Below are 15,250 nucleotides of genomic sequence, written 5' to 3' on the forward strand. Positions count from 1 at the left end.
CCCCCCTAATAATAATAATAATAATAATAATAATAATAATTTCCTGCTTCTCTTCCTTCCTCTTCCTCAGCACCGGGGTCCAGACTTTCCGCAGGGACCACGACCGCTTTTGGGTCCTGGCGGCCCACCCCAACCTCAACCTCTTTGCCGCAGGTAAGTGGATTAATAATAATAATAATAATAATAATAATAATTCATTTTTATTTAGTGATCTCTTGCATGGCTTAAAGCCACCTCTGCGCCAAACTTTTTCATAGGAGGTGTCTCAAGTGGCTAATAGCTCTTCCTCCGAATGGACGCAACTACAATATCGTCGCCGTATGGGAATTCTATCTCCGAAGCTGTTGTGATCTAATAATGATAATAATAATAATAATAATAATAATAATAATAATTCGTTTTTATTTAGTGATTCCTTGCATGGCTCAAAGCCACCTCTGCACCAGGAGGTGTCTCAAGTGGCTGATAGCTCTTCCTCTGAATGGGCGCAACTATGATATCGTCGACGTATGGGAATTCTATCTCCGAAGCTGTTGTGACCTAATAATGATAATGGTGATGATGAGATCCCCTCTCCCCTCCCCTCCTTTGCCTTCAGGCCACGACGGGGGCATGATTGTCTTCAAGCTGGAGCGTGAGCGGCCGGCCTACGCCGTCCACGGCAACATGCTCTACTACGTCAAGGACCGCTTCCTGCGCCAGCTGGACTTCAACAGCTCCAAGGACGTGGCTGTCATGCAGCTCAGGAGGTCGGTCAGGCCGGCATTCGTTCGGGCTTCCCAATAGAGAGAGAGAGAGAGAGAGAGATGCCAGATGGATGAATTGATAGATGGAGAGAGAGAGAAAGATGGATAGACAAACAGACAGACAGTCAGACAGACAGATAGATAGATAATACAGAGATGCTAGATGGATAGATGGATAAATATAGATGCTAGATGGATAGAGATAATAGAGAGATTTGTTCTAGGTAAATTGATCAATTGATAGATATAGATGTTGGATGTTGGATGGATAGATGGATAGATAGATAATATATTAGATGGAGGGATAGATGGAGAGAGAGAATGAGAGTGAGATGGATGGATAGATAGATAAATATAGATGCTAAGTGGATAGATGGTTGGATGGATGGATGGATGGATGGATGGATGGATCGATAGATAGATAGATAGATAGATAGATAGATAGATAGATAGATAGATAGATAATAGAGTGATATGCTAGATGGATAGATAGATTTTAGGGAGAGAGATGTGCTAGATGAAGTGATTGATTGATTGATTGATTGATTGATTAATTTATATAGTGGTTGGATGGATGGATGGATAGATAGATAGATAGATAGATAGATAGATAGTAGAGTGATATGCTAGATGGATAGATAGATAATAGGGAGAGAGATATGCTAGATGAATTGATAGATAGATTGATTGATTGATAAATAAATAAATATAGATGTTGGATGGGTGGATGGATGGATGGATGGATAGATAGATAGATAGAAGAGTGATATGCTAGATGGATGGATAGATGGAAAGAATGAGAGTAAGTGATATAGATAGATGGATAGATAGATAGATAAATATAGATGCTAGGTGGATAGAGATAATAGGGAGAGAGATGTGCTAGATGAATTGATAGATCGATTGATTGATAAATATAGATATTGGATGGATGGATGGATAGATAATAGAGTGATATGCTAGATGGATAGATGGAGAGATAATAGGGGGAGAGATGTGCTAGATGAGTTGATTGATAGATAGATATAGATGTTGGGTGAATGGATAGATAGATAGATAATAGAGTGATATGCTAGATGGGTGGATAGAGAGATAATAGAAAGATGTGCTAGATGATAGATAGATAGATAGATAATAGAATGACATACTGGATGGATAAAGAGATAATAGGGAGAGAGATGTGCTAGGTGAATTGATTGATTGATTGATATAGATGTTGGATGGATGGATAGATAGATAGTAGAGTGATATGCTAGATGGATAGATAGAGAGATAATAGGGGGAGAGATGTCCTAGATGAATTGATTGATTGATGGATTGATAAATATAGATGTTGGTTGGTGGGTTGGTTGGATAGATGGATAGATAGAGAGATAATAGGGAGAGAGATGTGCTAGATGAATTGATAGATCAATTGATTGATAGATATAGATGTTGGATGAATGGATGGATAGATAGATAATAGAGTGATATACTAGATGGATAGATAATAGTGAGATGTGCTAGATGAATTGATTGATTGATATAGATGTTGGATGGATGGATGGATAGATATATATAGGTAATAAAGATGCTAGATGGCTAGTTAGGTCCATGTCTATCTTCGGCAGGGTTCGGAGAGCTCTTTGATTGCAGGTGGACTATAAATCCCAGTGCCTACAACTCCCAAATGTCAGGGCCAATTCCACCCCAAACCCACCAGTATTCAAACCTGGGCATGTTGGGCATGCGCACCCAGTTTGGGGCAGATCCATTGTCCTTTGCGATCACAGTGCGCTCTGGGTGTAGGTGAACTATAATTCCCTTTTTCCTGCTCCTTTCTCTCCAGCGGCTCCAAGTTCCCCGTGTTCAATATGTCCTACAATCCCGCCGAGAACGCGGTCCTGCTTTGCACGGTAAGGCCACCTCGCCCTCGATCTCCCACATCTGGATCCACTTCCAGCATATTGAGATATAGCGATAGATCAATCGATCGATGGAATAACTAGCTTGGGTACCCGGCAGAGCCCAGGTTATTTGTTTTGGGGTGTTATAATTTCCACAGTAATGGAGAGAGTAAGGAACCTTAGGATGTCCATTCTGGAGGCAAAACAGAAATCTAGTAGGAAATTGACCCTGAATTATAGCTGTTTGTGGAGGACTGGAGGCTATCTGTGTTATGTGTATAGAAGACCATAATAGAAATTATAATAATAATGGAGCCCCCGGTGGCGCAGTGGGTTAAAGCACTGAGCTGCTGAGCTTGTTGATCAAAAGGTCGCAGGTTCGATTCCGGGGAGCGGCGTGAGCTTCCACTGTCAGCCCTAGCTTCTGCCAACCTAGCAGTTCAAAAACATGCAAATGTGAGTAGATCAATAGGTACCGCTCCGGCGGAAAGGTAACGGCACTCCATGCAGTCATGCCAGCCACATGACCTTGGAGGTGTCTACGGACAACGCTGGCTCTTCGGCTTAGAAATGGAGATGAGCACCACGCCCCAGAGTCAGACATGACTGGACTTAATGTCAGGGGACTACCTTTACCTAAATATTATTATTATTATTATTATTATTATTATTATTATTACAAATAATAAAAATAATGTCATTTGTTACCTACCTCTTTCACCGGCTCAGGGTACAAACCAATTGTTACTATTATAATTTTCCAAAATCTCTTGGATGCAAAACATAATGCAATCTATAGATGAAGGGATTTTGGAACATAATAATAATAATAATAATAATAATAATAATAATAATAATAATTGTAGTGAAGCTTATGGGTTTTTCTCCTCCTTTCTCCCCTTAGCGAGCCAGCAACTTGGAGAACAGCACCTACGACCTGTACACCATCCCTAAGGACGCCGATTCCCAGAATCCTGATGGTAGGCTAATAATAATAATAATAATAATAATAATAATAATAATTTTATTCCTTACCGACCTCTCCTCATGGCTTAAGGCAGGTTACATAATAATAATAATAATAATAATAATAATAATAATAATAATAGTTATTTGTTCCTCACCTCTTCTTGTGACTCAAGTCAGGATTACGGAATAATAATAATAATAATAATAATAATAATAATAATAATAATAGTTATTTGTTCCTCACCTCTTCTTGTGACTCAAGTCAGGATTACGGAATAATAATAATAATAATAATAATAATAATAATAGTTATTTCTTCCTCACCTCTTCTTGTGACTCAAGTCAGGATTACGGAATAATAATAATAATAATAATAATAATAGTTATTTCTTCCTCACCTCTTCTTGTGACTCAAGTCAGGGTTACAGAATAATAATAATAATAATAATAGTTATTTCTTCCCCATCTCTTCTTGTGACTCAAGTCAGGGTTACAGAATAATAATAATAATAAACAGCTGAGCTGCTGAACTTGTTGACCAAGAGGCAGCAGGTTCGAATCCGGGGAGCAGGTGAGCTTCTGCTGTTAGCCCCAGCTTCTGCCAACCTAGCAGTTCGAAAACATGCACATGTGAGTAGATCAATAGGTACCACCCCGGCAGGAAGGTCACAGCACTCCACGAAGTCATGCCGGCCACACAACCTAGGAGGTGTCTATGGACAACTCTGGCTCTTCAGCTTACATGGTGTTGAGCACCAATCCCCAGAGTTGGACACGACTGGACTATAATAATAATAATAATAATAATAATTGTATTTCTTACCCACCTCTCCTTGTGGCTTAAGGTGATTCTATAAAATGTGCATATTAAAAATGTATTTCTATAAAAGATAACATATTAAAACGTCTTTCCACAAAGTACGTATTCAGCGGTCTCCATCTCTTCCCCGGTTCTCCCCCCATTCTCCATCTTGAAAAATTCATGGGCTCGTTGTTTGGGGGCGCCCCCTCTGTTTTGGATGGCTGCGGGAATATATGTGTGCGTATGTGTGTATCTATATTTCATAAATCCGTGATTAGAGAAGCGTCTGCCGAAGCGCCTGTCAGAGTGCCCAGCCTTGGATGGCCCCCGTCCCCCCCGGATCCAGCCGTGCCAGAGCGAGGCGGCTGTGGCTCTTCCTTCCTCCGGGAATCGAGGCTCCACCTGGGTCCCCATGTCATAATCCAGGCCCCCGCTGCTTGGCTCCCTCTTGCGTGCCGTTCGTCAATGGACGGCTTCTCGCTCTCGCAGCCAGGAGCCCCAGGCTGTCCTTTCCGAGGGGCCGGAAACCCCGCCGTTTTCCATTTCTCGATGTGGAATATTTGGAATCCATCGCAGAGTAGAGTCCAGCGTAGACAGGGCTTTAGTTAAGATCATTATCATCATAGGTATCGATTCCAGAGTCCAGCTAAATAACATAACAACAACAACAACAATTGGCCTCTATAGTAATAGAGTGCCGGGAAGGCAGTACTCGATATGAGCTGATGATGATGATGGGGATGATGATGATAATTGGCCCTGCCACAGGTTTTAATGCACCGCGGTGTTATTGTTAATGTTTTTGCTTGCTTATGAGTTTGTTGTTATTGTACTGTTGTTTTTGTTGTTGTATTTTACTGATGTATTTGGGCTCGGCCTCTTGTAAGCCACACCAAGTCCTTCGGGAGATGGTAGCGGGATATAAATAAAGGTTTATTATTATTTTATTATAATTGGTGTCTAGGGAGAGTCCAGTGTAACCAGTGCTAGATATGAGCTGCTAATAATAATAATAATAGCAGCAACAACCTCAATAACAACAACAATTGGCCTCTATAGCAGCAGAGTGCTGGGAAGCCAGAGCTAGATATGAGCTGATGATGATGATAATTGGTATCTAAGTAGCATCCAGTGTAGCCAATTCTAGATATTAGCTGCTTATAATAATAATAATAATAATTAATAATAATAATAATAATAATAATACAACAACAACAACAATTGGCCTCTATAGCAGCAGAGTGCCGGGAAGGCAGTGCTCGATAGGAGGTGATGATGATGGAGATGATGATGATCATTGGTATCTGGGTAGAGTCCAGTGTAGCCAGTGCTAGATATGAAATAATAATAATAATAATAATAATAATAATAATAATAATAATAATAATCACCACAATAACAACAATTGGCCTCTATAGCATTAGAGTGCCGGGAAGCCAGAGCTAGATATGAGCTGATGATGATGATAATTGGTATCTAAGTAGCATCCAGTGTAGCCAATTCTAGATATTAGCTGCTTATAATAATAATAATAATAATAATAATAATAATAATAACAACAACAACAATTGGCCTCTATAGCATTAGAGTGCCAGGAAGCCAGTGCTCGATATGAGCTGATGATGATGGAGATGATGATGATAATTGGTATCTGGGTAGAGTCCAGTGTAGCCAGTGCTAGATATGAAATAATAATAATAATAATAATAATAACAACAACAACAATTGGCCTCTATAGCATTAGAGTGCCGGGAAGGCAGTGCTCGATATGAGGTGATGATGATGGGGATGATGATGAGAATTGGTATCTAGGTAGAGTCCAGTGTAGCCAGTGCTAGATATGAGCTGCTAATAATAATCATCATCATCATCACCGCAATAACAACAACAATTGGCCTCTATAGTAGCAGAATGCTGGGAAGCCAGTGCTCGATATGAGCTGATGGAGATGATGATGATGATGATAATTGGTATCTAGGTAAAGTCCAATATAGCCAGTGCTAGATATGAGCTAATAATAATAATAATAATAATAATCCAGCTATATAACAGGTAATAATAACAACAACAATTGGCCTCTATAGGAGCAGAGTGCCGGGAAGCCAGTGCTTGATATGAGGTGATGATGATGGAGATGATGATGAGAATTGGTATCTAGGTAGAGTCCAGTGTAGCCAGTGCTAGATATGAGCTGCTAATAATAATCATCATCATCATCACCGCAATAACAACAACAATTGGCCTCTATAGTAGCAGAATGCTGGGAAGCCAGTGCTCGATATGAGCTGATGGAGATGATGATGATGATGATAATTGGTATCTAGGTAAAGTCCAATATAGCCAGTGCTAGATATGAGCTAATAATAATAATAATAATAATAATCCAGCTATATAACAGGTAATAATAACAACAACAATTGGCCTCTATAGGAGCAGAGTGCCGGGAAGCCAGTGCTTGATATGAGGTGATGATGATGGAGATGATGATGAGAATTGGTATCTAGGTAGAGTCCAGTGTAGCCAGTGCTAGATATGAGCTGCTAATAATAATCATCATCATCATCACCGCAATAACAACAACAATTGGCCTCTATAGTAGCAGAATGCTGGGAAGCCAGAGCTAGATATGAGCTGATGATGATGATAATTGGTATCTAAGTAGCATCCAGTGTAGCCAATTCTAGATATTAGCTGCTTATAATAATAATAATAATAATTAATAATAATAATAATAATAATAATAATAATAATAATACAACAACAACAACAATTGGCCTCTATAGCAGCAGAGTGCCGGGAAGGCAGTGCTCGATAGGAGGTGATGATGATGGAGATGATGATGATCATTGGTATCTGGGTAGAGTCCAGTGTAGCCAGTGCTAGATATGAAATAATAATAATAATAATAATAATAATAATAATAATAATAATAATAATCACCACAATAACAACAATTGGCCTCTATAGCATTAGAGTGCCGGGAAGCCAGAGCTAGATATGAGCTGATGATGATGATAATTGGTATCTAAGTAGCATCCAGTGTAGCCAATTCTAGATATTAGCTGCTTATAATAATAATAATAATAATAATAATAATAATAATAACAACAACAACAATTGGCCTCTATAGCATTAGAGTGCCAGGAAGCCAGTGCTCGATATGAGCTGATGATGATGGAGATGATGATGATAATTGGTATCTGGGTAGAGTCCAGTGTAGCCAGTGCTAGATATGAAATAATAATAATAATAATAATAATAACAACAACAACAATTGGCCTCTATAGCATTAGAGTGCCGGGAAGGCAGTGCTCGATATGAGGTGATGATGATGGGGATGATGATGAGAATTGGTATCTAGGTAGAGTCCAGTGTAGCCAGTGCTAGATATGAGCTGCTAATAATAATCATCATCATCATCACCGCAATAACAACAACAATTGGCCTCTATAGTAGCAGAATGCTGGGAAGCCAGTGCTCGATATGAGCTGATGGAGATGATGATGATGATGATAATTGGTATCTAGGTAAAGTCCAATATAGCCAGTGCTAGATATGAGCTAATAATAATAATAATAATAATAATCCAGCTATATAACAGGTAATAATAACAACAACAATTGGCCTCTATAGGAGCAGAGTGCCGGGAAGCCAGTGCTTGATATGAGGTGATGATGATGGGGATGATGATGAGAATTGGTATCTAGGTAGAGTCCAGTGTAGCCAGTGCTAGATATGAGCTGCTAATAATAATCATCATCATCATCACCGCAATAACAACAACAATTGGCCTCTATAGTAGCAGAATGCTGGGAAGCCAGTGCTCGATATGAGCTGATGGAGATGATGATGATGATGATAATTGGTATCTAGGTAAAGTCCAATATAGCCAGTGCTAGATATGAGCTAATAATAATAATAATAATAATAATCCAGCTATATAACAGGTAATAATAACAACAACAATTGGCCTCTATAGGAGCAGAGTGCCGGGAAGCCAGTGCTTGATATGAGGTGATGATGATGGGGATGATGATGAGAATTGGTATCTAGGTAGAGTCCAGTGTCGCCAGTGCTAGATATGAGCTGCTAATAATAATAATAATAATAATAATAATAATAATAATAATAATAATCCAGCTATATAACAGGTAATAATAACAACAATTGGCCTCTATAGCAGAGTGCTGGGAAGCCGGTGATAGATATGAGCTGATCAAGATGGAGATGATGATGATAATTGGTATCTAGTTAGAGTCCAGGGTAGCCAGTGCTAGACATGAGCTAATAATAATAATAATAATAATAATAATAATCACCGCAATAACAACAATTGGCCTCTATAGCATTAGAGTGCCGGGAAGGCAGTGCTCGATATGAGGTGATGATAATGGGGATGATGATGAGAATTGGTATCTAGGTAGAGTCCAGTGTAGCCAGTGCTAGATATGAGCTAATAATAACAACAACAATAATAATAATAATAACAATCACCGCAATAACAACAATTGGCCTCTATAACAGTAGAGTGCCGGGAAGCCAGTGCTCGATATGAACTGCTAATAATAATAATAATAATAATAATAATCACTGCAATAACAACAACAATTGGCCTCTATAGTAGCAGAGTGCTGGAAAGCCAGTGCTTGATATGAGCTGATGAAGATGGAGATGTTGATAATTAGTATCCTGTTTAGCCAGTGCTAGTCATGAGCTGCTAATAATAATAATAATAATAATCCAGCTATATAACAGGTAATAATAACAACAACAATTGGCCTCTATAGCAGCAGAGTGACGGGAAGCCAGTGCTCGATATGAGGTGATGATGATGGGGATGATGATGATAAATTGGTATCTAGGTAGAGTCCAGTGTAGCCAATGCTAGATATGAGCTGCTAATAATAATAATAATAATCCAGCTATATAACAGGTAATAATAACAACAATTGGCCTCTATAGCAGCAGAGTGCCGGGAAGCTGGGGATAGATATGAGCTGATCAAGATGGAAATGATGATGATAATAGGTATCTAGGTAGAGTCCAGTGTAGCCAGTGCTGGATATGAGCTAATCATCATCATCACAATAACAACAATAATTGGCCTCTATAGCAGCAGAGTGCCAGGAAGGCAGAGCTAGATATGAGCTGATGATGATGGTGATTATGATAATCAGTATCCAGTGTAGCCAGTGCTAGGCATGAGCTGCTAATAATAATAATAATAATAATAATAATAATAATAATACAGCTATATAACAGGTAATAATAACAACAGTTGGCCTCTATAGCAGAGTGCCGGGAAGTCAGTGCTAGACATGAGCTGCTAATAATAATTATAATAATAATAATCCAGCTATATAACAGGTAATAATAACAACAATTGGCCTCTATAGCAGCAGAGTGCCGGGAAGCCAGTGCTAGATATGACCTAATAATAATAATAATAATAATAATCATCATCATCATCCAGTAATAATAACAACAATTGGCCTCTATAGCAGAGTGCTGAGAAGCCAGAGCTAGATATGAGCTGCTGCTGCTAATAATAATAATAATAATAATAATAATAATAATCCTTTATATCTAACAGAGTACAGTGGACTCAGTTCTGATACTAATAATAATAGGTATCCATCGCAGAGTCGAGTGCAGCATAGACTATGCTAGATATAGAGCAGCGTGCAACGTAGCCAGTGCTAGATGTGAGCGAATATATTTTGCCATGAAGCACATGGCGGACTGGTGGGGGGGGAAACGCTTCCCTGGGGCCCCCTCTTTCCCATTGGCGCTGCCTTTGTGTGCCAGGCGGCAGCTGTGGCGGCCATGCTGGATGGCGGGAGAGGACTCCTCGCTCGTTAGCGTGACAGAGAGCCCTGTCAGTGCGCCGCTTGTTGCATCCAGAGGGCCTGGAACCCGGTCTGAGTGATGGCAGGCTGCGCAGCTTGATTCGTGGCGTGTGACGGCTACAACTCTTTGCCATTCTCTCTCTCTCTCTCTTCTCTCCCGCAGCTCCGGAAGGGAAGCGCTCCTCGGGGCTGACGGCCGTCTGGGTGGCGCGCAACCGCTTTGCCGTCCTGGACCGCATGCATTCGGTAAGCGGATCTATCCTCTAAAGTACATGCAGGTGTCCAACTTACAGACAAGTGGGGTGAAGTCTTTTGAGTGAGTGGGCTTTTAAACAAAAGACCCTCCTCATAAACGCACAGCAGAGTAACTTATCAGCAACAGCATGACCCAGTATCAGGAGCCCAAAGTGATGGAAAGAACCAAAACACAGAGACCAATGTTCTCTCTTCCATCGGGGGCGTTTTGTCAGTCTGTAGGATCTAAGTAGCAATATTAAATAACCACTCACAAGCCGGTTCTGCTTTGAAATGGATATATTGCTTGTATCTCTGCAGCAAAATAATAATAGTAATAATAATAGTAATAATAATAATAATAATAATAATAATAATAATAGCTATTTCTTCCTCGCCTCTTCTTGTGACTCAAGTCAGGGTTACGGAATAATAATAATAATAATAATAATAATAGTTATTTCTTCCTCACCTCTTCTTGTGACTCGTCAGGGTTACAGAATAATAATAATAATAATAATAATAATAATAGTAATAATAATAGTAATAGTAATAGTAATAATAATAATAGTTATTTCTTCCTCACCTCTTCTTGTGACTCGTCAGGGTTACAGAATAATAATAATAATAATAATAATAATAATAATAATAGTAATAATAATAGTAATAGTAATAATAATAATAGTTATTTCTTCCTCACCTCTTCTTGTGACTCAAGTCAGGGTTACAGAATAATAATAATAATAATAATAATAATAATAATAATAGTTATTTCTTCCCCATCTTGTATAAATAGAACTTTATTTATACCCCGCCACCATCTCCCCGAAGGGGTGGTTTACATGAGGCCAAGGCCGTCAAATATAATTACAACAATACATCAACAAAGCAAAACAAGCAAAAAAAAAACAATATTAAAAATATAACTGAACATATAAGCAATAACGCACATTTAAGACACTATGGCAGGGTCAGATGTAATAGATTGAAATTTTAAAACACTGGGCGTGAACAGAGTAGGGTATGTCTAAACATGGGGGTTGTAGAGAGTGATGTGGGGAGATCAATCCAGCAGATAGATAAAGTGCTTCAGAGGACATATTGGTCAGGATGTTGATCAAATTGGGTTTTATTTCCTTTATTCAGGGAAGGCACATTGGAACAGCCACGTTTTAGGCTCCTCCTAAAGACTGCCAAAGTGGGGGCCTGTCTGATATCTTTAGAGAGTGCCAGAGTCGGGGGGCCACCATAGAGAAGGCCCCCTCCCTCTTCCCCACCAATTGCACCTGCGAAGGGGGCGGGAGCACGAGCAGGTCCTCTCCGGATGAACAAAGAGATTGCGTGGGTTCATAAACAGAAATGCGGTCATGCATGTAGGTGGGTCCCAAACCATTCAGGGCTTTGTAGGTGAGAACCTGCACCTTGAGTTGGGACCGGAAGACGAATGGCAGCCAGGGGGGTTGACCGCTCCCTGTAAGTCACTCCAGTTAGTAACCTGGCTGCCGCCTGTTGGACCAATTGAAATTTCTGGGCCGTCTTCAAGGGCAGCCCCACGTAGAGTGCATTGCAGTAATCCAATCTGGAGGTGACTAAGACATGGACCACCGTGGCCAGATCTGACCACCACAATCCTTGGTTCCACAAGAAGACACGTTAGTCAAATTGTCCCAGGGACAGGAAGTGGGGTGAAGTCTTTTGGGTGAGTGGGCTTTTAAACAAAAGACCCTCCTCGTAAACGCACAGCAGAGTAACTTATTAGCAGCAGCATGACCCAGCATCAGGAGCCCAAAGTGATGGAAAGAACAAAAGCACACAGACCAATGTTCTCTCTTCCATTGGAGGATCTAGCAATATTAAATAACTACTCACAAGCCGGTTTTGCTTTGAAATGGATCTATTGCTTTTATCTCTGCAGCAAATATACTACTGACTTTTCCCCACCACCACTTCCTTTTATACACCCTTCCTGCCCATCTCCCCCTCTTCTCAGTTTCCTATGCTTCACCAGTTCCATAACATGGTTTCCAGCGCCCCCTCCTGGCTTCAGAATATCACAGAGAGAATTGATTCAGTCAGGAGGTCACGGAGGATATTTGTGATGCCTTCATGTCGTCACCAATTGACTCCTGACACGTTTCTTTGTAGTAAGATAATATAGTTGCACTATTTACAAGAACAAGGTTTTCATAACACAACTAAAGTTCATCTTCTCACTGGGAGAAAGGCCTCAGAGTGTGAGGTAGGTCTCAGAATGAGAAGGCCTCATGTGTTAAGACACATGAGGCGTTCTCATACCGAGGCCTACCTCATACTCTGAGGCCTTTCTCCCACAGGGAGGCCTACTACCTCTGAGTCAGTAACACAAAGACATAACAGAAATAAAGTTCACCTTTTCACTGGGAGAAAGGCCTCAGAGTGTGAGGTAGGCCTCAGAATGAGAAGGCCTCATGTGTGAAGACCTCACACTCCGAGGCCTTTCTCCCACAGGGAAGCCTACTACCACTGAGGCAGTAACACCAATAAATAGCACTATTAAAGTTCACCTTCCCACTGGGAGAAAGACCTCAGAGTGTGAGGTAGGCCTCAGAATTAGAAGGCCTAATTTCTGAAGACACATGAGGCGTTCTCATACCAAGGCCTACCTCACACTCTGAGGCCTTTCTCCTACAGGGAGGCCTATTACCGCTGAGGCAGTAACACAAAGAAATAACACAAATAAAGTTCACCTTCTCACTGGGAGAAAGGCCTCAGAGTGTGAGGTAGACCTCAGAATGAGAAGGTCTCATGTATGAAGACACATGAGGCGTTCTCATACCGAGGCCTAGCTCAAACTCTGAGGCCTTTCTCCCACAGGGAGGCCTACTATCGCTGAGACAGTAACACAAATAAATAACACAAAGTTCACCTTCTCACTGGGAGAAAGGCCTCAGAGTGTGAGGTAGGCCTCAGAATGAGAAGGCCTCATGTGCAAGGTGGGATGCGCTTCAAGGAGGGAGTGGGTTGAGCAAGGGAGGCCATGGCGAGAGAGAGGTAGAAGGTCCTGAGCTGGGAAGGAGCCCCCTTCTCCTGTAGATCTGGATCTCATGCTCGTGAGACTGAGGTCCTCTCATACGACGGCCATGTTGGGTTCTCATCCCGCTTTCTCCATTTGGCAGATCCTGATCAAGAACCTGAAGAACGAGATCACCAAGAAGGTGCAGGTGCCCAACTGCGACGAGATCTTCTACGCCGGGACCGGGAACCTCCTCCTGCGCGACGCCGACTCCATCACCCTCTTTGACGTCCAGCAGAAGCGGTGAGGGAGGGATATAGAGAGGAGGGAGGGAGCCAGGATTACTCTTCACTTCCTCTTCCTTCTCTCTCCTTCTCCTCGTTCTCTTTCTCATCATTCCCCTCCTCCTTCTCATCCTACTCTTTCTCCTCCTTCTCCTCCACCTTTTCTTTCTTCTCATTCTTCTCTTTCTCATCCTCCTTTTCTTCTCGTCCTTCTCATCATTCCCTTTCTCATCCTTATTCTTATCCTTCTTTTCTTCTTGTCCTTCTCCTTTTCTTTCTTCTCCTTCTTCTCCTTTTCTTTCTTCTTGTCATCCTTTTTCTCATCCTCCTCCTCCTTATTCTTATCTTTTTCTTTCTTCCCATCCTTCTCTTTCTCATCCTTCTTTCTTCTCGTTCTTCTTTCTCCTCCTTCTCATCCTCCTCCTCTTCTCATTCTTTTCTTTCTCGTCCTTCTCATCCTTATTCGTATCTTTCTCCTTTTCTTTCTTCTCATCCTTCTTTCTCCTCTTCCTCCTCTTTCTCATCCTCCTTTTCTTCTCGTCCTTCTTTCTCCTCTTCCTCCTCTTTCTCATCCTCCTTTTCTTCTCATTCTTTTCTTTCTCGTCCTTCTCATCCTTATTCATATCCTTCTCCTTTTCTTTCTTGTCATCCTCCTCCTTATCGTTTCTTCTTGTCCTTCTCATCCTTCTCTTTTTAATCTTCCTCCTTCTTCTCATCCTTCTCCTTTCCTTTCTTCTCATTCTTTTCTTTCTCCTCCTTGTCCTCATTCGTATCCTCCTTTTCTTTCTCATCCTCCTCCTCCTTATTCTCATCTTTCTTCTTTTCTTTCTTCTTGGCTTTCTCATCCTTCTCCTTTTCTTTTTTTGTTCTTTTCTTTCTTTCTCCTCCTCCTCTTCATTATTCTCAACCTTCTTCTTTTCTTTCTTCTTGTCCTTCTCCTCCTTCTCTTTCTCCTTCTCTTTCTCATCCTCCTCCTACTTCTTGTCCCTCTTCTCCTTCCCTTTGTCTCCGCTCCTCCTTTTTTGATTTTTTCTTCTCTTCTTTCTCCTCTTTTCCTTCTCCTTCTCATCCTTCTCATCCTCTTATTTTTATTCATAATAATATTGGTATTATTACTTTCCTCCCGGAGACACTTGTGCTCAGTGTTCAAGGCTGATCGGTGGCCGCCTTCCTTCCTTTCTTCTTTCTTCTTCCTTCCTTCTCACGCCAATGCCTCCCCTCAGGACGCTGGCCTCGGTCAAGATCTCCAAGGTGAAGTACGTCATCTGGTCGGCGGACATGTCCCACGTGGCCCTCCTGGCCAAGCACGGTAAGCCCTCCCGAGGGGGAGAAGAGCCCCTTCCTTCCTTCCTTCGGGGAAGAACGCCATCAGGGGCGTTCCCTCCTCCTGCTGCCTTCCTCGGGGGGCTGCCTGCCAGGGGGTCACAGCGCTCTCCCTCTTCTCCCCTCCGCCTGGCAGCCATCATGATCTGCAACCGGAAGCTGGAG

At 41.3% G+C, this 15,250-nt stretch overlaps 1 protein-coding gene across 1 annotated transcript in view; it reads left to right on the forward strand.

The window, feature by feature from the left end:
* The window catches only part of COPA (COPI coat complex subunit alpha), a 57,654-nt gene that overhangs the window by 22,393 nt on the left and 20,011 nt on the right, over positions 1–15,250 (forward strand). Inside the window, exons 10-17 of the mRNA XM_067472585.1 lie at positions 71–153; positions 599–749; positions 2,575–2,641; positions 3,537–3,612; positions 10,416–10,498; positions 13,642–13,781; positions 14,986–15,071; positions 15,222–15,250. The exon at positions 15,222–15,250 is cut by the window's right edge and continues 110 nt beyond it. Of these exons, the coding sequence (XP_067328686.1) occupies positions 71–153; positions 599–749; positions 2,575–2,641; positions 3,537–3,612; positions 10,416–10,498; positions 13,642–13,781; positions 14,986–15,071; positions 15,222–15,250 (715 nt within the window). The remainder of the gene's footprint in view (positions 1–70; positions 154–598; positions 750–2,574; positions 2,642–3,536; positions 3,613–10,415; positions 10,499–13,641; positions 13,782–14,985; positions 15,072–15,221) is intronic.

This window comes from Anolis sagrei, chromosome 12, assembly GCF_037176765.1.
Source record: "Anolis sagrei isolate rAnoSag1 chromosome 12, rAnoSag1.mat, whole genome shotgun sequence".
NCBI lineage: Eukaryota > Metazoa > Chordata > Lepidosauria > Squamata > Dactyloidae > Anolis > Anolis sagrei.